The sequence below is a fragment of the Terrapene carolina genome, unplaced genomic scaffold, assembly GCF_002925995.2.
Source record: "Terrapene carolina triunguis isolate 2854851 unplaced genomic scaffold, T_m_triunguis-2.0 Scaffold136, whole genome shotgun sequence".
NCBI classification, from domain to species: Eukaryota; Metazoa; Chordata; order Testudines; family Emydidae; genus Terrapene; species Terrapene triunguis.
Window position 1 is genome coordinate 3,739,094 of NW_020664487.1, and position 21,274 is coordinate 3,760,367.

The 21,274-nt window shown below is 45.9% G+C and overlaps 1 protein-coding gene across 1 annotated transcript in view; it reads left to right on the forward strand.

Annotated features, from left to right (window-relative positions):
- Nucleotides 1-20,099, forward strand: part of SCARB2 (scavenger receptor class B member 2) — a 35,984-nt gene extending 15,885 nt beyond the window's left edge. Inside the window, exons 4-12 of the mRNA XM_026653254.2 lie at nt 2,097-2,285; nt 3,032-3,123; nt 6,400-6,519; nt 7,871-8,049; nt 10,569-10,687; nt 13,016-13,089; nt 14,266-14,317; nt 16,035-16,193; nt 18,912-20,099. Coding sequence (XP_026509039.1) covers nt 2,097-2,285; nt 3,032-3,123; nt 6,400-6,519; nt 7,871-8,049; nt 10,569-10,687; nt 13,016-13,089; nt 14,266-14,317; nt 16,035-16,193; nt 18,912-18,953 — 1,026 coding nt within the window. The 3' untranslated portion in view covers nt 18,954-20,099. The remainder of the gene's footprint in view (nt 1-2,096; nt 2,286-3,031; nt 3,124-6,399; nt 6,520-7,870; nt 8,050-10,568; nt 10,688-13,015; nt 13,090-14,265; nt 14,318-16,034; nt 16,194-18,911) is intronic.
- Nucleotides 20,100-21,274: the final 1,175 nt, after the last annotated feature.

A 21,274-nucleotide genomic window follows, 5' to 3' on the forward strand; every position in this document is an offset into this window, starting at 1 on the left:
AAAAAGTACATACTTAACTGGCATTTTCTCTCACCCCTCAGGGCTCTTCTGTCCTAGTCTGATCTCCTGGCTCTCCCTCACTGGGGCTCTGACTTCCAATCCCAGAGTCAGGGTTTCCTGCTCCCTCCCCCGTAGCCTCCTGCACACTGGGCTTTACCCTCCAAGTTCCCTGGTGTCATGATCCTGCAGGAGCCTTTTTTCCCTGCAGTGTCTACTGACATAGCGACAGCTCTTTGGGCTTCCCCTTTTACTTTGTAGGGACTTGCCCTGTTCCCCTCAGTGGGGCTCATTCCGTAATCAGGGTTGGCTTAGTCCCAGGCTCTCCAAACCGTGGGGCAAGCCACCCTGGCACCCCAACGAAAACTATTTCCATCGATAATAATCAAAATGTACAGCTAGGCAAAGTAAGAAAAACGCTGCGTAAGAACGTATTGGAGTTTGCTTTAAGGATATTTACATTGTGACATGCGATGTTGCCAGTTTGAGTTATAAAGCTTTAACTTTTTGAATCTTGGGGCAGGTCCACACTGGGGCGGGGGATCGATCTAGGAAACGCAACTTCAGCTACGAGAATAGCGTAGCTGAAGTCGACGTTTCCTAGATCGAACTAAATTTACTTACTGCGGGTCCACACGGCGCAGGCAGGCTCCCCCGTCGACAGCGCTGCCTCCTCTCGGCGAGCAGGAGTTCCGCAGTCGACGGGGGAGCGCTTCTGGGATCGATCTATCGCGTCCAGATGAGACGCGATAAATTGATCCCAGAAGATCGATCTCTACCTGCCGAATTGGGCGGGTAGTGTGGACCAGCCCTCAGTGTCTGCTGTCGTTCAGTAGTTATTGTCTGATCACGTTCATAAGTTCCCACAACTGTGAAAATTTAAATTGATAAAAATTGAAAAAAATGCTTAAAAATAACCACTGATGATATCTGTCAAAATGATAAAATAAAAATCAAATTCTGCCAAGCCTAACTCTAGCCCGGTCCACACAGGGGTCATTCATGTTAGTGCATTTGAATGCAGCTCTTGCAAGCACGGTTTCCCTGACCTGGACGAACGAAGGTTTCTTTTTTTGAGGGCGACGCTACAAAAACCCTGTTGTGGACTACCTAGGGAAGTAGTTTCTTGCACTGTTTGACTAACACTGTTCCCTGAAAAGAAGCCCTGCCCACACCTGTCTGGGAAATCAGGCTAGAAACTTGCTAGTAACAACCGTGTTTTCATTCTGTTGTTGATAGCATGATTTGGATGCCATAAGTAATCATTAGCCCTGCCATGAGTGCCGGGGACTGGACTAGATAACCTGTTGAGGTCCCTTCCAGTTCTGTGATTTGTACCAACCTGTTCTTATGTCAGTTTTGCTCTTTTTTCACATAAGAAACTTGACTTTTAACTATCTGTTTAACTTCACTTCTTATATTGAGCTGTAGAAAGTGCAATGTACCACAGGTTACAGGAAAAATAAATTCCATTCCGTTCAGCATATACTGTCTTCACTAAGTAAGTGATGCAGCCAGTCCATGCGTTTTGGAGAAGTGGCCGCCTTTTATAGAATTTAATCCGCATTTGGTTTCACAACTCTGAGCCACATCTTTTTTGAAACTAAATTTCAAACACTTCTCAGGTCAGTAGGCTACTGTGCTTCAGCAAACCACCTCTGTTTAGTAAAGCATTTTTGCATGTACTTTGGTTTAATGCCTCGGAGCCATAACATCTTGAAACTAAAATTCAGTCACTCTAGCCAATAGGTTACCGGGCTTAAGGACCATCTCGATTCAGCAAATCACTTACACGCATGTTTAACTTGATATACATTCTTAAGGATATGCTTAACTTAATGGAATGAAACTTATGTGCTTTACTGAATAGGGATGGATTTAAGCAAGGGCTTAAATGTTTTGCTGAATTGGGGCCTGTGAAAGCAGATATCGATAAGAACATATCAAAAGAATCCCAGTGACCAGTAAATTACCTGTTATCATTAAATCATAAGGTTGAAAATATGCTTCATGCCTATACACTGTTCTGCTATTGTGTGTATAAGTACATTTTATTTTAATACTGTATCAACTTGTCCTTGATTCCTCTCTCATATCAGACTGCAATGGAATGGGCCAAATCGACTTCCCTACGGCTACCCACAGAGATTCTCCTAATATTATACCAAGAAAACTTGTTTATGACACACACTGTCCACGAATTACTGTGGGGCTACAAAGACAAACTTTTGTCAACCCTTCATGTGCTTCATCCTGAGATTGATTCAGAGTTTGGCTTATTTAATAAGGTAACTTGTCTACGATGTCTTGCTTTCCGGAGCTTTAAATTAATGGCACGTTACTGATGCAAAGTTGAGCCTGTAATTGCTGGGCCAGTTGTAAAGGGTCTATCGGGGTCACACGCAAGCATTATGGGGAGGTTGTGGGGAAACAACTGAAGAGATGACAGTGGGGATAGCTGAAGGACTACATCTGCCTTTTGCTACTCGGGTTCAGAGCCTCTGAGTAGAGGGCAGCAGAGCCACATATGCTTGGCTAGGAGGTTGCAGAGTTTCCTTATTCAGATGTGGACCGTACCACTGTTGCTCATGCCTTAGTCCCCTATAATGCACTGTTTGTGGGACTAGCCTTGAAAACCACTGGGAAAATTCAGCTGAGACAGAGTGTGGCTGCCCACTTACTTAATAGCATGTCATTGTGGGAGCACATAAATATCTGGGCCCTAGAGAGACTGTATTGGCTGCCAGTTTGTGTCTGGTTGCAATTCAGAGTGTTGATTCAGTCTCTAAAGTTCTTTATGGCTTGGGCCATAGATATCTTGGATACCCCTTCTCTCTCCTTGAAATCATCTGGAATACTTCGGTTGACCGTCCCTCTCTGTCAACAATTAGCTTGCAGCCCCCAGCAGAGTCCAACACATGGTAACAGGGTGGCACAACAGTAGACACCTACCACCCTGTTCTAGTGCATCAGCTAGTTGCCCTAGGGAGTGACTGGCCCAGCACTGTGCAGACGAACTCTTCTGTGTTTCTAGATGAATGGAACGGATGACGGTGAATATGTTGTTCTCAGTGGGAAAATGAACTACCTTAACTTCTCGAAGATCGTGGAGTGGAAAGGAAAAGAGTAAGTTGTCGAATCGGACGGTGTGAAACTTCTCACTTCCTTTGAGACCTTTCAGTCAGCAGAGACAGCGCCTTTCATTTCTAATATTTTTACAAAGAAGCCAGTTTAGTGACAGGCTCTCTGCACACCCCAAATCCCACAGCTCACAGGAAGTTAGCCTTTGCCTGCAGAGGACAGAGGCAGGCAGAATGCACCTGCAGGGTGCTGAGGGAGCAAAACGACTACTATACCCTTTACATGGGTGCTGCATCCACTCCCTCCACCATTGCCCTCAGGCCACCAGCTGGTGCAGAAAGGGGGCTGCGGTGTGGCCATGCCCCCGCACAGACACATTGCACCCTCTTTGAGAGATGTCATTGCTGCTGGCATTTCAGGTGCTACAGGGATGGAGCAGTATAAGTACCTGGGTGGATAGATGGGGAGAGAGAGACACTCCCACAACTTGCAGTTGGTCAGGAGAAGCCCCAGGATTTTGATTGCTGCCTGCACGAGCAAACCTGCACGCTGGGCAGCCAGAAGTGGGAGGGGTGGATGTTGGAGCCGATACAGTTTTAGTGAGTGTAACTTCTCAGCAAACAGGGCTGTTTCTGTCGTGAAAGGAGAGTTTAACAACTAGACCAAGTCCATTCTATCTGGGCACTTGTCTTCCCTGGGAGAAAGGTGAGTTTTTAAACATGTGTTAACCTGTCCTGTGTTCAGCTAGCCCATGGTACAGTCCTAGTAAAGAGGGGGCAGTTGTAGTTTTAACCAGTATTAGATGGCCAAGGTACATAGGTTAAAACTGCAACTGCCTCATTGTCACTAGAATTGTAGCAGGGGTTAGTTACACAAATCATCTTAGGTTACATCTTCACTGCGCAAAATGGTCTGTTTGTGCATTGGTGCGGTTGATTTAAAATCCTAGTGGAGACAAGGCTCTAGAGTTTTGACTGTGATGTAGCTAGGCCAGGTCAGCTGCAGGTGGGGTTCACCACCCCCCCCCCACCTCAAGGGCTTTCTTACTTGGTTAACATGCATGGGTTTAGTTTGTGATCCTTTTGGTCTTTTGACTTGATATCAAAACTCTACTGAAAAGCTGGGGACTATAACTACAAACTCCATATAGGAACTGACATATTTCTCTGCATACTGATTTTACAGAATCAGCTTGAACTTGAAAACTATTGCCAATAATCTGCTACATCATATTCACTGAGTATTTAGCAGTATTGTGGGCTACTACTTAGTTTTCCCTTTGATTTTATTAAGTATACAATAAATATTAATAAAAAGGGTGGTGGAGCTTGCGTTAATCCATTCAAGCTGGAGATTCGCTCCATGTGTTTCCTGCTAGTCAACATCCATCCATGTACTCTTGCAGATTTCTATAATACAAATGACATTTATCTTTATTTGGAGTGAACATACTTGGGTCCTGCTTCCATTTGCTGTTTCCCTCCATTAAATTTTCTGGTTAGTTGCTGTTTTCTGGTGGCTTTCACGCAAAGGGGGAGATTGTGACTTTAGATACAGTAGTGAGCAAGGGGTGGTGCATAAAACTGCCCCTCCCAAGAGACATTGCAGCTCTGAGTCACAGTCATCCCCTGCTTCCTTGCTCCTGGGGAGAGCTCCCCACACCCTGCAGCTGGTCAGCTACTCTGGGTTGCAAGTAGTGGGGTGGAGCTTCTAAGGCAAGGCTCAGACCATTACCCATGTTCCCAGCAAGTAGCCCTGCCTACTCCTCTGCGTCCAGACCCAAGGTCTGGGGAGCCTGTTATTGGCACCAGGGGGCTACTACCCCTGAATGGATCTTTAATGGCTCCTAGTGGAGCAGATTATTGTCATACCAGTGAAAAAGGTCCACAGTAATTATCTTGCATACACAGCACTTTATTTGAGAAGGAATCACACCAGCGGTAAAAGGTTACATTAAGCACATAACTCCTATGTTAGACATTAGAGAACTATACAGTAAGAGCAATACATTCCTCTTAGCGAGCCTCTCATTCACAAACGTACACAAACAGGCCCTGTGCTAGCCTCACGCAGTTCCTGCTTGGCAAACAGAGAAGGTGGTCACCAATTCTATGGACGGCTTCTTCCCTCCAGGTTTGGTCTTCTCAGCACTCTGGTCTGTCTCGATTCCCTCGAGGCCAGGCTTGGCTACCTGGAAACCCCTCTGGTCACAATCCTACTCGAGCCCACGGTGCAGAGTTTTCGCTACTCTGTCTAGCAGCTTCTTCAGGTGTCAATTAAGGAATCCCCCAACAGTAATTTAATTTGCTTGATTTTTATACTCTTTTTCCTCAAAGGAGTCACATGTCTTAAAAGCATGCCCAGTGGGCGTGTGGTTACTAATTTTTACCTGGTTAGTACTTTCGGAGGAGACTGCAGAGTGGTGCCAACTGAACGTTACCCCACATTCACTCCCTTATCAATCATTCACATCAGCCCCCTGTGTGATGTCCTTTAACAGGGTTGAGATGACCCCGTCAGCCCATGCTCCACTCAGGATGTTCTACACGTGTTGTTTGCTTTCAAGTGGACATATTTGCTGACCCAAAGATCAGTATTGATCATACACGCAGCATGGAGCCAATCAGTTTCACCTCTGGCATCTGCCTGATGCTAAGAGGTCTAGAGGCAGAAGAGGGTTCCTACACACTTGCTTGACATGTGGTCTGGCTCATAAACAAGCCCAAAGTGAATAACCCAAAACACCGGGCTGTTAATTAAAATGTCCGCCAGCAACTTTTTGCTTGGGCAATATACTCCGAGCCAGATTCTCAGTTACACTAAGGCCCCAACGTAAAGGGGATGTAAGTGTAATTTATGTGCATTTTAGGCCCTGTATACACTGCCAGAGCTATTTCCATTGCGCTACGGGTAGGTCTGCACTGCAATCCGAGGTCTGATCACAGCGCAGGTAGACGTAGCTACACTAGCTTTAATCTAGCTAGCGCAGCTAAAAATAGCAGTGAAGCCACAATGGCATAGACCCCAGTATGGGTTGTACAAGTCCACCCAGAAACCTGGGTGTGTACTTGCGTTCCTAGCCCGCACTGAAGCCGTGCCAGCGTGTCTTCACTGCTATAGCCATGTTAGCTCAATCAGAGCACGTGCGGATACGGTTACCCAACTACAATCACACCTCTGACTGCAGTGTAGACATACTTTCAGTGTGAATGAGAGTCAGGCCCTCCCGGTCCTTCCCACACCAACCAAGCAGTATTAACTCACCATTGCTCAATAATTCTTTGGTTCTTTCGTTCCCTCTCTCTGCTTCTTTTACTGCAGGTCACTGAACTGGTGGACCACAGAGTCATGTAATATGATCAATGGGACAGATGGAAGTGCTTTCCACCCATTGATAAGCACAGATGAAACAATTTATGTCTTTTCTTCTGATTTCTGCAGGTAAGGAGAGGAATTCCAAAAGTAACGTATCAAACTGTTCACACTGGATCCTTCTGAGATTTCAGATGAAATCTTTTCCCCTAATGTTATGTTTTACAAGCTCTATTCCTGAAGTACATTTGTCCTTTATTAATTCACTCTAACAAGTAGGAGTGAGTTAGCCCCTAAAAACCAAGTCACATCTAGTTTAAAAATGAACTATTTGTGACAAAAGTAAAATGAAAATTTGAGTTACATCCTGAAATATCTGCTGAATTCCCTCACTCAGCAGGATGAGAGGAAACAGCACAAGCGTGCTAAACAGATCTTATTTGAAACTTCTCTTTCCCTCTGTGAAATCCTCTTTCACTTCCTAGTTTGCTAAAGACATTCCAGAATGCATCATTCTGTGACATCACTTCCACCATTAGACACATGCACACATACATAAATAATGGGATATGGAAGAGCCTGGGATTTTTCTCTTGCCATCCTACCTAGTAGCCTCCTTCCTCCTAGGTTTCTCTGCCATTTGAAAACAAAATTGACACGACATTTTCTTTTTAAAATCAGGAAAATAACCCCCATTAGATGAATCCAGGGCCGGCTCCAGGCACCAGCATTCCAAGCAGGTGCTTGGGGCAGCAATCTGCAAGGGGCGGCAGTCCGTGTGTTTTTGCGCCCCAAGCAGCGTGCCGAATTGCCGCCGCGGACGGCGGGGGCAGTCCATGCGCCATTAGGGCGGCACGCGCGTTTCCGCGGCCGCGGCAATTCGGCAGCAGCTTCTATGTTCAGTTGCCCGCGGCGGCAATTCGGCGGCTTCTGTCTTCCTGCTGAAGACAGAAGCTGCCGTCGAATTGCCGCCGCTGCGGAAACGCGCATGCTGCCCTAACGGCACACGGACTGCCCCCGCCGTCCGCGGCGGCAATTCGGCACGCTGCGTGGAGTGGCAAAAACAGTAGAGCCGGCCCTGGATGAATCCAGGTAATGTTGGGAGTTCAAGAATTGCCCTCTTTGGGGCCTGCTGGTACTGTCTCCCTCGTCCATGCTTTTCATTGTCACCATTGTGGTTGTGAGATCTGTGGCACAAAAACAGCTGCAGCACTACTGAAAATCGTATGGCTGAAAAGATAATCGTGAGGACTTGAGAAACCCAAGGCTCATGCAACACCACAACAAGGTGTATAGGACCTGATCCAAAGCGCATCGAAATTAGTGGCAAGGCTTCTGTTGGTTTGAGTGGGCTTTGGATCAGGTCCGTAGCTTACCGTAAATCCAGATGGGCATATGGATGCCACTTTGAAGGTTATACAGCATAGGCTACTAAGTTCTTGTGTCTCTCAATTCAGAGTCTTGCTTTTCTTCCCCACAGATCTCTGTATGTAACTTTTGATAGCTTTGTGAGTGTGTCTGGAATCCCTGCCTATCGGTTTGTGCCCCCTGAAAAGGTGTTTGCCAATACGTCAGTGAACCCAGACAATGCAGGATTCTGTGTGCCAGCAGGAAACTGCCATGGCTCAGGTGTTCTGAACGTCAGCGTCTGCAATCAGGGTATGTAGCCAAGGAGTGTGGGGAATACTTCTGGGGCAACACATTTTCACGTTTAACTGAAACACGTTGGGGCTTGGTTTGATTGGCTTGATCCTGTGAGGTCCTGGGCGCACTCAAGTCTACATGAAGTCATTGGGAGCCGAGAGAGTCCAGCATCGTGCCAAATCAAACCCAGTATCACCAGTTGTTATTAAAAGGCTCCAGTAGTGAAGAAAACTGATCTGAAATAGCATTCCTGAAAGATGTCGTCTGCTCACGCTCTAGTTTACATCATATAAAGACTGGAGTCAGAAGCACATCCTAGGAGCCGGACTGTAAAGTTAAAAGCAGTCACAGCCAGCCATGCTCTACGCAGCACAGTCACTTCTTAGTGGGCAAAATTCAGTATGGGGCCTATATACCACTTGACCCTGGTGCATAGGCCTCATGCTGGCTGGCTGTACTGGGTGAATTTCCCCTCCGTGAAGATGGGGCATGTCAATCAGTAGCCTCTGCCCAGGTGACCCCTTATGGCCTCCAGGCAGCCCTGCCAGCAGCTCCTCACCTCCAGTTCCCCTCTTGGTTCCTCAGTAAACTCAAAAAGAGACTTTTACAAATCCAACAACAGCTTTCCTCAGGGTCTGGTTTATTAACTTACATTTCAGAAACTGAACACAAGAGCCTTCCCTCCACCATTAAGCTGGGCACAGCCCCAAACTCCCCTGGTGTGCAGGGTCTTCCCTGCTTTGGCAAGCTACTCCCAGCCTTTCCTAGCTGGAGCTGAGCCTTCAGGCTCTGGCTTCCAGGCCCCACCCTTTCTCCCAGTTAGGGGCTCCTGCATTATTAACTTAACAACACATTCCAAATAGAGTTTTCAAGTCCATCCATTCTCCCAGGCCATTTCTTGCCTGTTGCCTCACTCGCCCAGCTTCAGTTTCTCTGCTAGAGCCTAGTCGCTCCCAGCTACTTCTGTTCTCCTTGAGAACACCTGCTGCAGGGCCAGGTGTTTCCTGCTCAGGTGTGCCTCCTTACTAATCGGAGCTGGCGGGCCTTGGGAAAGTTCTGCTTTGGTAAATGTCACTTCCCCAGTCAGCGTGCGAAAGTCGTGTTCTGTGCTGTCTTCAGTGCTTTCTGTGTGTGCTTTGTGAAGGTTAGCTCTATTGGCATGAAATTTGTAATCACACCTCTTTAGAATGTCCTTAGACCCAGTCTGTGTTGGGAATAAAATAGTCCTAGTAGAATAATTTTTCATCAGTGCAATGAGACTGCTCACGTACTTAAAGTTACACAGGTGCATAAGTGACCGGACTGTACCATGAGTGACACCTCAGAAGTGTAGTGTGGGCTCACAGCATGGATGACACAAAGGGCTAGATCAGGGGTGGCCAACCTGAGCCTGAGCAGGAACCAGAATTTACCAATGCACATTGCCAAAGAGCCACAGTAATACGTCAGCAGCCCCCCATCCGCTAAACCCCCCCCCTCCAGCACCGCCCACCCATTGGCAGCCCCATCGATCAGCACCTCCCCTTCCCTCCCCACGCCTTCCGCCCGCTGCAATCCGCTGTTTTGCAGTGCGCCGGAGGTTCTGGTGGGGAGCAGGAAGGAGCGAGGGCATGGCAGGCTTGGGGGAAGGGGAGGAATGGTGGCAGGACCTGGGGCAGAGCAGGGGGTTGAGCAGTGAGCACCCCCCCGGCACATTGGAAAGTTAGCATCTGTAGCTCCAGCCTCGGAGTCAGCGCCTATACAAGGAGCCACATATTAACCTCCGAAGAGCCGCATGCGGCTATGGAGCCACAGGTTGGCCACCCCTGGGATAGATCCTCAGCTAGTGTCAATTAATGTAACTCTTTTGGCTTCAGTGGGACTGCCTGTGTGCCCAAGTGCTTTGCTGGATGAGGGCCTAACCCGCGGGAGAGAACAAACTACATGTGACAGATGTTAGTCACCTTGCTTAATGCACTGCTGGAAGGCCCTCGATGACTGAAGTGATGAAAGTGTAAGAACCTAGATCGTATACACCAGGACTAGGTTGGAATCTGTTACGTTGATGGACCATAAGAATATAATAAATAACAATAGCCAGCTCCGATATAGCACTTTTCATCGGTGGATCTCTTAGCACTTCACAAGGAGCTTGTACGTTATCCCCATTTTATATATGGGGAACTGGGGCAGGGAGAGATGAAATGATTTGCCCAAGGTCACCCAGCAGGCCAACGGCAGGGCCAGAAATAGAACCGAGGTCTCCTGAGTCCCAGTTCAATGCCTTATCCACCAGGCCATGCTGCCTTCTGTAAAGTGCTGCCAATGAAGTGAATGGGCTCCAGAAGAAACCAGTTTTCTTCAGTTATTTATTACTGGATTCTGGGAATGTATGTTAGTGATGATGGTACTTACTTTTTACTATTGGAAGTTGTTTCATGGTGTGTGTGCGGTATCTTATTTTTGTTCCTGGCCACACTGATAGGCTGGATGGATGGGGATCTGATGCATTGTTCTCTTTAGAAGATAGTGACTTCGCTGTTTTAAAATTCCAGGTGTCCCGATCTTTTTATCGGCCCCACATTTTTACCAAGCAGATGAGAAGTATATTAAGGACATACAGGGCATGCATCCCAGAAAGGAGGATCATGAAACATTTCTGGACATCAATCCTGTGAGTATGTGCTTCCCTCTGAAATGGCTTGCAGGGTATCTGATTCTCCCTCCACTAGATGAAGTGAATAAATGAAGGCAGCCACCTCCGGTTAGCAATCTGCCCCACAGTGACTAGGGGGCATCACAGAGTCCTCCTGTCCTGTTGATACCAGACCCTTGAGAGAGAAAACCAAGCTCTACCCAAAAAAGCAATACAAGAGTACTGATCTGTGCACTTAGAGCGTTGTGTTTGTAGATCCAAGACTTCACCAAAGATATGGGCTTGCAGAATACACTCCCTAGGCAAGGAAGGAAGGAAGATGCTAAGGCCTGATTCAGCTCCCATTGACTCAGAATTGAGTCCTTAAACCTTATTCCTTTAGGCATCCAGTTTGTGTGTCATGCCATGAATGTTATGGCTTAGATAATGGCAGGCCAGAAGGTTTCACAGTGTTTATTCTGGCTTCATCCCTGGTCTGACAATCTCCTCTCTAAGCGCTGTTCACTAGCCCTCTCCACTAGTAGCCTGGTTCATACGATGAACCCCAAGACTAACCTTCTTCCAGAGGAGGAAGGCAGAGAGACACCCCAGCCAGACCTCCTTAGAAAGGCACTTCCCACTCCAAGCCCCAGGATCATTCTGCTCCAAATTCCACAGCTCTCAGTACCAGAAAGGATCAGTTTGATGTTCGCGATATCTCAAGCTTTCCCACCAACCCACCCACACTAGGCAGCCTCCTCAAGGACAGGTTTTGACAGGAAGTTTTCCCTTTGTGTGGGACAGGATTTCTTTTTGCCTGAGAAGGGTGGAGATTGTTTCCATGCAGTTGGTGGTTTCCATCGTAGCCACTCGATAGCATTCCAAGAAAAACCCCTCCCTCTTCGCTTGGCTCTCTTCCTTCTCACTTCCTGGCTCATAGAGCGACGAGCAGTCCGCGGGCTCCAGCTTTCGTCTCATGTTCACCAAAGCCATCGCCCAGTTTCCCCTGAGAAAGAGGAAGTGAAATCTTCTCTATCTACTTCAGGGCCAAAAAATCAGGAGACTGAACACCAATCTTACACCTCAAGAGGCTAAATCCATTCATACTGCCCCAGAAGTTCAAGATAGAGGCTCTGCATTCATCCCTGATTGTCAATAAGCCCAAGTAGTTGCTGGCCTTGGTCAAAGAGCTGTTAGCTGGGTTTACAGCTATTTTGCATCCCAGAGGAGTCGCAAGGTAGCTGGAGTTGACCACTGAATCTGGCACAGCATTTGTATTATTATTGTACCTATTGATCCGTGGCTTTAAAAATCTACTCTTCCATAAATCCACGCAACAGAGCAGTGGCCTGGAAGTGAAAATGTGAAAGAGTACAGTGGAGAACAGAACAGTAAAAAAACAGAATGAGGGGAAAGAATAAAGGAATGACCAGCATAATGACAGGGGGAAACTAATCCGACTCAGGATGCTGGGAGGTACAATTTCCTTCTGCTTCAGCAAGGGCAGCTCCTTTCCGAGCACTAGTGCACATGCTGTTCAGAATCCAAACTCTTGGTGCCAGCAGGTTCTTGATTGCCCAATCCCTTCTTACCCAATTCTTTCTCAATGTGTGATTGACAGTCATATGAACTAACCCCTGCCGCACCAAAAAAATTAAAGCTACATTTTGCCACCTCTACACTTACAAATCTCCTTCCTCCAACACGTCAGACATTGCAGCATTGATGATGATGATGATGGATTATTATTGCAACTCGTAGAAGAATATTTTGCACAGATCTTCTCAGTGGCAGTGCAGCCAGCTTCATCACTCTATCTTGGGTTGTAGTAGCAATTTGTTTTATAGTTAAGGCACAAGGACTCTGGGTTCAATTCCCAGCTTCGCCACAGACGTCCTGTGTGACTTTGGTCCTATCAATTTAACCTCTCTGTGGCTCAGTTCTCCATCTGTAAAATGGGGTTAATAGCACTTCCTTTCTCCCACCCTTTGCCTTTCTTATCTGTTTACACTGGGACAGGGACTGTCTCTTAACTGTGTGTTTGTACTATGCCTTATAGAATGGTGCCCCAGGCTCAGTTGGAGCTTCTAGGGACACCATTAATACAGAGTCTCTCAGGTTCTATAGTAATGAGGGTCATCTAAGTATCTGGATGGATGGATACAAATAAAAATAATCCCCTAGCATGCATCTACCTAATTCTCCTGTAAAGAGATAGGAAACCCATCCAGTTCCATCTTAACTTGCAGATGTGTTGTTTTATCACCTTAAAAGCAACTCCTTCCCACTGTAAAAATTGGGCAGAAATCATACTTTTGAAAAAAAAATCATAATTTTTTACTCTAAAAGTTTCCCTTTCTTTCACAGCTGACGGGGATAGTTGTACAAGCAGCCAAGAGAATGCAGATCAATGTTCTTGTCAGAAAACTAGATGGATTTATGTAAGTATTCTCCTTTAGCAGTGTGGATTTCAGGGTTGCTTGCCTGACTTCGTATTTGAAGTGACTTTGTCTGCAGAGTCCTTGGGAGAAATATTATTTGTAGAGATAGTTCAGTCCAATAGAATCTGACCTAGAAAATGGCAGGGTAGTTCCTTTGTCTCGTTTCACATTCACAGTGGCAATTTGTAGTTATTTCAACAACCTGAAAACTCAGGGGTGAGCTGTTGCAAGCTACGGTGGCCCTGCTATGTTTTCTGAACATATCTTTCAAACTGCGAAAGCCAAAATGTGAAACACACTATGTGACAGAGAACTGAAACGTATTGGTGGCATGATTTCTGTGAAGTCAATAAAATAGATTCACAACGACTGAGGATCTGGCCGACTGTCCTTATGTTAGTTATAAGAGAGACACTGTCACAGGAATGCACGTGTACCCACACACAGCCACGATTTCTGCCACAGCAAATGCCAAACACAGTCCCAGCTGATGAGGCCAAATTGGTGTCAGAATGGTAGCAGGAGCTAGTTAGAAACTTTACAAGAACTGCCATTCACTTTCAACTTGACACTTCAAAGTTCCCACATGAGTCTGTATGTACAAGGCACTTTAAAATATATAAAGGGTGGCATTTTATCTGCCCAGATGCCTTTGGGGGACTGGATCCTAAGACAACATTTCCTCATATCTACTGTACTGTACTTTCTAGTCGTTATGAGATCTCTCATATCCCAGTATTGCTGGCACCATTAACATAACTCCACTGTAATACCAGGCGTCACTTTAGCTGGTGTGTGTCTCTTATAACAGCATATGTATATTTCACAGATCTGTATAGCCTTCAACAACCGCTCAGGTTAGTGTTCCCATTCCCTGGCACAAACTTTCCATGAGGTCAGCTATTAATAAGCCTCTCATGGATCGTTTTTTTCCCCCGCTCCCCAGGAAACCCCAGTATATTTTATTGCTTTAAAAACAAAGACTACATTCCAGTTTCTAGATCTTGATTCTTATCCCAATCTGGGGGAAAGGAGGGTTAAAAGTTTAAATAAAGATAAGAAAGGTCTAGAGTTTTCACATGGGAAAGTCTCCCCCCTTGATTGCTGTGTTCTAATCTGTTTGGAGAAAGCTGAAATCATTGCAGAATCTCAGAGCTTTGTTGTCTTTTTACACAGTGAAACAGGCAGTGTCAGAACATTGGTTTTCCCCGTGGTGCATGTAAATGAGGTAAATATTGTAAATGGGGAATGTGTCCTGTTTCTCCTAATTTTACAGTAGCAGCAGAGTAGGAAATAGTTCTTTGTATAAAATTTCTGGTTGATGGTTGTCCAAGGTCCCAGTCCTGCAAACTCCCCTTCACATGGGAACTCCTATTGACTTCAACGATACCTTTCATGGGCGTAAGAGCTACTCATGGGGAAGAAGTTTGATGGATCAGGCCTTTAGTTTGTCAGACTTCCAGGGAGGTTTCTTCCCTGAAGATGGATCCCTGAATTCCTTGGATTTGTGATGCAGTCAGTGTTAAAGGGGACTTTGCAAAGAGGTTTAGGTTATCTCTGCGCATGAGCTTTATCTCACTGAGGATCTTCATTGTGGCCTGCTGCAGAACCGTAACTAGCTATTTTTGCGCCCGAGGCAAGAATATAAAATTGCGCCCTCCCCCCTCCACATAAGAAGAAACGGCACACATGGGGTGACCAGATCACAGCAGTAAAATAGGACCCGCCCCCTCCCCGCTCGGCCCCACCATCACACCCCTCTTTGGGAACTGGGATTGTTTAGTCTGCAGAAGAGAAGAATGAGGGGGGATTTGATAGCTGCTTTCAACTACCTGAAAGGGGGTTCCAAAGAGGATGGATCTAGACTGTTCTCAGTGGTACCAGATGACAGAACAAGGAGTAATGGTCTCAAGTTGCAGTGGGGGAGGTTTAGATTGGATATTAGGAAAAACTTTTTCACTAGGAGGGTGGTGAAGCACTGGAATGGGTTACCTAGGGAGGTGGTGGAATCTCCTTCCTTAGAGGTTTTTAAGGTCAGGCTTGACAAAGCCCTGGCTGGGATGAGTTAGTTGGGGATTGGTCCTGCTTTGAGCAGGGGGTTGGACTAGATGACCTCCCGAGGTCCCTTCCAACCCTGATATTCTATGATTCACCCCCTAGCCCCCAGCTGGCTTGCTGCATCCCTCCTAGTCAGTCCCCCACCCACCACTCGCCTCCTTTCACCTTCTCCCTCCCCTGCCAGAAACCCCCATGCCCGCCCCTAGAACCCCTGCTGGCTCACTGCTCGCCTCTTTGCCCACCCGCCACTTGCCCACCCGCTCACCCCCTCGCCCTCCCCCAAGTATAAAGCCTCATTCAAAGACCCAGGGGTCACTATATTACAGGCCCTGCATCCATGTCTCTTCATGCTCTGAACCTGAGAGGTCTCACAAATTAATGCCCAATCCTGCATATAGTTACAGCTGGGAGTAGAGCTTACTGTCTTGAGTCCCACTGACTTCAGTGAGACAACTCCTGGCAGCAAGCATGCCACCTGGCAACAACAATTTGCAGGATCAGACTGTGGGTAAGGTCAAGCGAGGTCAGCACTTGAATGGGAGACCTCCAAGGAAAATCTTAGCTATTGCAGGAAGTGTGCTGGTGATTCGTGAACCAGTCCCTCCGTGGGGTGCTGGAGAGAAAGCACCTTCCCTTTGAAAAACCAACCCTTTTAAGGTGTCCCACAGTTGTGCACACAAAGTCATTAGTCACTTTTGAAAATGCAGACCAGTTTACCCCTAGAGCTTCTAAACTAGAGCTAGCAGTTCTAGTCAGAGGCAAGACATATCAAACAGTCATTATGGCAGAGGGGATGTTGCTGTTTCCTCTTATGCTTATTCTAAGTAAGAGAGCGAGGTATTGAAATGTATCATTTTTCTCTTTCTCAATGCTCCCTGCTCCTCCAGAGTGTTCTGATTGACGAAGCATCTGCCAAAAAACTGAAGAGCGTTCTGTTTGAAGCCACGGTTGTAACCAGCATCCCCTTCATAATCATGGCATTAGGAGTTATTTTGGGGATTTGTTTCATTGTGCTCATATGCAGGCCCCCTGGAACAAGGGAAGAGGTTAGTAGCATCTGACGTTGAACTTCCTTTCTCTGTGTTTATCTGTGTTTTATTTGCCTGTCATTGATTTTACCTTTTGGGTTCCCACAACGTTTTTGCTTTTTGTTTTTGTTGCAACTGCTCTTTCCAGGTTAGAGAAGTGTTAATAGACCCAGAGTAAGTGCACCCAAACAAAGCTATGCAGCCAGTTTAAGATACATGGTAAGGTGGGTGAATATAAATATTTTGTTTTGTTCCTAATTCCTTTGCTAGCTACAAACACTAGTTGTAAAAAGAAGCCTGTCTAGTGAACTCTGAAGGGTAAGATCCAAAAAACCCACATATGTGATTGACATTTTGAGCCCTGTTCAATTTGACAGTTGCCTTTTGAGGAAAAAATATTAAATTGATTTTCAGGTTTTCTTGTAATACTTTGGGCTGGGTCTAGGCCCAGTGTTCTTCCTAAACCAACCGAAGGCCAAATCGGCATCTAAACTAACAGCCCAATTCTGAACACCCAGAAACTACAGACAAATTCAGATTCTTATCCCAGCTTTGCCACTTGGGCCATTCAACAATACTGTCCCCCTCAGAGAACTGAAAATCACTCCATAATGCACAACCTTAACTCTGACCGTACCATATTTAACCATTCAATGGCAATTATAATCTTACAACCTGAGCATCTCCACATGTCAATATACCTGATACAAAGACGATACAAAGTGGATCAGCTCCTCCAAATTACTTCTCAAACGCACAAACTTATGCTATATATGCACATTACGACTTCAAAAAAACCCACCGATCAATTGTACAATACAGTACCATACACAGATAATAGTGTTCCATATGTGTATTCTGATCTGTTATATTAAAAAATTGGCATTAAGGTTGTCAATGCTGTCAAAGATTGTGAGCCAAAACTTCACCCTACTTCAGTGGTCCTGTATGGATGCTAAATTAGGGACATCTTCGTGATCCGAGACAGGGTACCCTAGTAGGCTTTTTCCACTTCTAGCTGCTGTTGCTCTAGGACCGTCTTGCTTTTTGTGTATTTTGCTTTCTAAACGGGTTCTTGCAACTGCACGAAAAAGCACACGCAATCTGCCTCCTGAATTCACACCCAAACCGTGCGTGTGCTGTTTCTCAGTTTGTGAGGACCTGGGCATGCTTATTAGTTAGCCTTGTGGTGGTGGTTTTGTGGCAAGACCTCAAGAGAGACACCTGTGTGATCTTTCTGCAGCCTGACAGACTTTTCCTCAAATGTTGACTGCTCCCACTTGGAAACTTTTGCTTCATTCTTGCACCCTGCTCAGCTTTTTGGCAATGGATGTTTTAATGACTCTGGTCCTGGTTCCTTTATGGGAGAGGCGGATCCTGTTTCTCCTCAGCACCTGAGTTTCTTTTTCCCTTCCCTGTCTGGTTGACAGGCTCAGCCTGAGAGCCAAGCAGCAGGCCTGTGAGCTCCGGCCAAGGCCCCAGCCCTACCTGCTCTCTCCTCTCAACCTCAGCGAGATCAATCACAGCCACGTTTCTCAGGCTTTTTCCTGCAAACTGTGAAATCTGTAATGGCCATGAAAATCATATAGCCCTGGTTATACCCCCTTGTATTGCACCAGTTCTTTTCCCTCCCTCCTGTTTATGGCCTTAAACTATTTGTAGACTATTATCATACCGCTGACCCCACCCCTCAGTTGTCATTTCGCAAAGCTCAACATATTTAACTCTTTAAATCTTTCCTCTAAATCTGTCTCTCCAGCCCCGCATCATTTTTGTTGTTCCGTTCTGAACTCCCTCCAGTCTGTCATTAACATACTAGGTGCCCAGAAGTGAACACACACATTCCAGAGGTGGTTTCAGCCACATACAGAGAAACTCTCACCTCCCTGCTCTCTGACTCAATATTTTTGCAGACGCAGCCCAAGATTGGCCTTTAATTTTGCAGCCTTATTACCCTGCCTTCTGTCGCCCATAAGTCTCCAGCATTACTGGTTCCCAGGATTCTCCCTCCTGTTGAGTGCGTGTGTGTCAGATTATTTTCCCCAAGATGCATTATCTTGCATTTTTCCAAGATTTCCTGCCTTTGACCCTGCCGCTCTGTAGGTCCCTTTTAATTATCTCTGTTCCCACTGGCGCAGATAACTCCTCCCAGTGTAATCTCGTCAATATGCTGTTCGCTTCCAGCATCATCATGGAGGATGTTAAATAAGCCCTGCCCTAACGCTGGTCCCTGTGTCACCCCCTAAACATCTCCAAGGAATGCAGACAGCGTGTGCCTGCTGCAGCATTCCCTAGGGTGATGCATCACGCTCCCCTCTCCGTGGCTGGCCAGCAACACTTGCCCATGCAGAGAAGAGGGGGGCATGTCCTTTTCTCCTCTCCAGCCCCTTTGGGGCAGCTTTCCCAATGGGAGCCCTATGAGGACCAATCCGCATGCTCACAGTAGAGCATATGCGGTTGTGCTGGTCCTGGCATAGGGCGAGCAAAACTGAGGCGGCTTCTTGCATCATCCCCCTTGAATATTTATGCAAACACCACTCACAATCTGCCCCGCGGTGCTTTTTTTAGCTTAATAGTTGTTCCTGTATGGCACAAGGGATGGAATTCGGACTTAGGGGATGATGATAACCAGGATCACTCTTCTTTGCTGCTTTGAAACTCAGTCTTACATTTGCTGTCCTCCAGCTGTCTAACACCCTGCAGTTAACTTTTCTGCTTTGCCATTTTGTATTTCAGAGTTCTGAAGAGGAAAGGGCTCCGCTCATCAGGACATCCTAATCTTCTTTTTTTCCCCTTCCCATGTGAGCTTGGTGAATACACTATGCAAGTTGATCTAATACCGAACACTACCCGGCATTCAGCATTCTAAAAACCCACCATGCTAATTATAATTATTTGTAGTACAGGGATGGAAAAAACTAAAATGCTAGTGAATGAGGAAACTGTTCTTCTCAGCTGCTAAGTAAGTTTTAAAACCAGATATTAAAATGACTTGAGATCCTGCTTTATTAACTAGTGTTTAATATTCCCAGTGCTGTTGAAAGCCATAAAAGCTCAGAACCACTATATCAGTGAGAGTATAATACCCTGATTCATGTATTAGAATTACGTGGGATAAACTTTGTAAATGGACCTTAGTAATGTGGGCTCCTAAGTCCCTTTTGAAAATGGAACTTAGGCATGTTTGAAAATATTGCCCTAGGTCTAATTTTGTCTTTTGTGTAGAGTACACTTGGCTTCTTATTAACAGAGTGTGAATGGATTGTTTTAGTAGTTACACATCATGCCTTTCACCTCCAAAATTGTTTTGTGAATCTAAGCCAAAATGGTAAGTGAGGCCTATTTAATCATACCTAGTTTTCAGTTAAGAAGCCAAGTACTTCATAGCACATTTTCATACAGCACCTTGATCTGTCCCACTATTGCTTGAAATCCCATTGTGTGGTATTAATAAAATGCCCTGGCAAGTTTTTTAATTTTTAATTGTTTTTTACACTGGAAAACAAAGGGTTGGTTAGCTGAGGGTACAATAGAGCGTTCTCCTTTTTCCTGTGTCTGTGTCTCACAAATATCTATTCTGTGGAGCACTGTACAGGCAGATGTTGCAAGGGTATTTGTAATTGCATTCAACATTTAGGAAACCTACAGACCTTCTGTGTTGAGGTATGTTTGGAACATAAAGGAAAGCAGCATAAACGTTTTTTAAAAATACCGGTAGTTTAAAATATCATAAGGGTACCTTTTTTCTCTCCGTGAGGAAGAGCATTCTCACAAATATATTTTCATCAAATAAAGTCAGTGAAAAATTGAGACCTACTTTTTTGACTGGCTGAACACTCATGCGTAGGATATGTATCAGAGGGGTAGCCGTGTTAGTCTGGAACTGTAAAAAGCAACAGAGAGTCCTGTGGCACCTTTAAGATGCGTCCGACGAAGTGGGCATTCACCCATGAAAGCTTATGCTCCAATACATCTGTTAGTTTTAAAGGTGCCACAGGACTCTCTGTTGCTTTCCACATGCGTAGGATGTTAGCCTATCAATTGTTCAGCAATCCAGACCATTTTGGGCTGGCCCAGTCAGAAAAGCTCATTATTATCACTATTATTATTTATTATCTGTATTACTGTAGCACCGAGGAGCCCAAGTCCTAGACCAGAGCCCCAATGTGCTGTGGTCTGTAGATTTGTACCAATCACAGAAGGCTAGAGAAACTGGCATTGCACCAGGCTGACTTCTTCAGCCGACTGGCTCCTCTCCTATGCAAGCCAAAACCAACCAAATAATAATCATCCAAATTCAGGCATCTGCCGCGCTGCCTGGCTGAGGATAAGGGCTCCTGTACATACTGGAGCTCCCAACCCATCGTGATCTGCAAGTGTGTTCCCAATGAGTGAGAGACTCAGGCTAGCCAACTACAGCCATTCATCTCAAGGGATTTGCTCTGCAGTAATGTCTCCATTTAACCTCATGAGAGGAAACTGTCCAGCCCTCATCTGCCTGGTGATTGGCCAGGATGAAAATAATGCCATGTGAAAACTCTTGTGGGTGAGGGGGTTTGGAACTCTGCCCTACCTTTACCCCAAATGTTGTTCTGCGGGAGGGGAGACTCTTCCTTTGCCACTTGTGTAGATTCCAGTTGCAGATACCCTCCTCCCTATCACCCCAGTCTTTGAGTCCCAGGACCCCTTTATTTCTTTCCTTGGCTGACCTTTGGAATAAACCTGCCAGCTAAGGAAAACCCAATAGCTTTGGCCCAGGGTCCCTTTTAAATTCTTCCTTGTATTCGGAAAGGGGCAGCTACAGAATGCCCAGTGCTGCTGGTAAAAAGCTACATCCCCCTCAGATGAAGGGCCAGCCTTCCTTAGCTGGGGAAACTGAGTCAGTAGCTGCAAAGCCTGTGTTCTGTGAGTGGGCCATTTGCCTTTTGCAGTACGTTTTGCTAAATCAGGAACTCTAGATCACCTTTCTGTCTCAGTCTTTATGTTGTACAGGCCAGATCATTGTATGATCCACATTGAAATATAGCACCTTGTGGAAAAGCTATCTGTGCACAACAACGGTAACCTACAAATCATCTACAAAGCCTCGGGTATTTTCT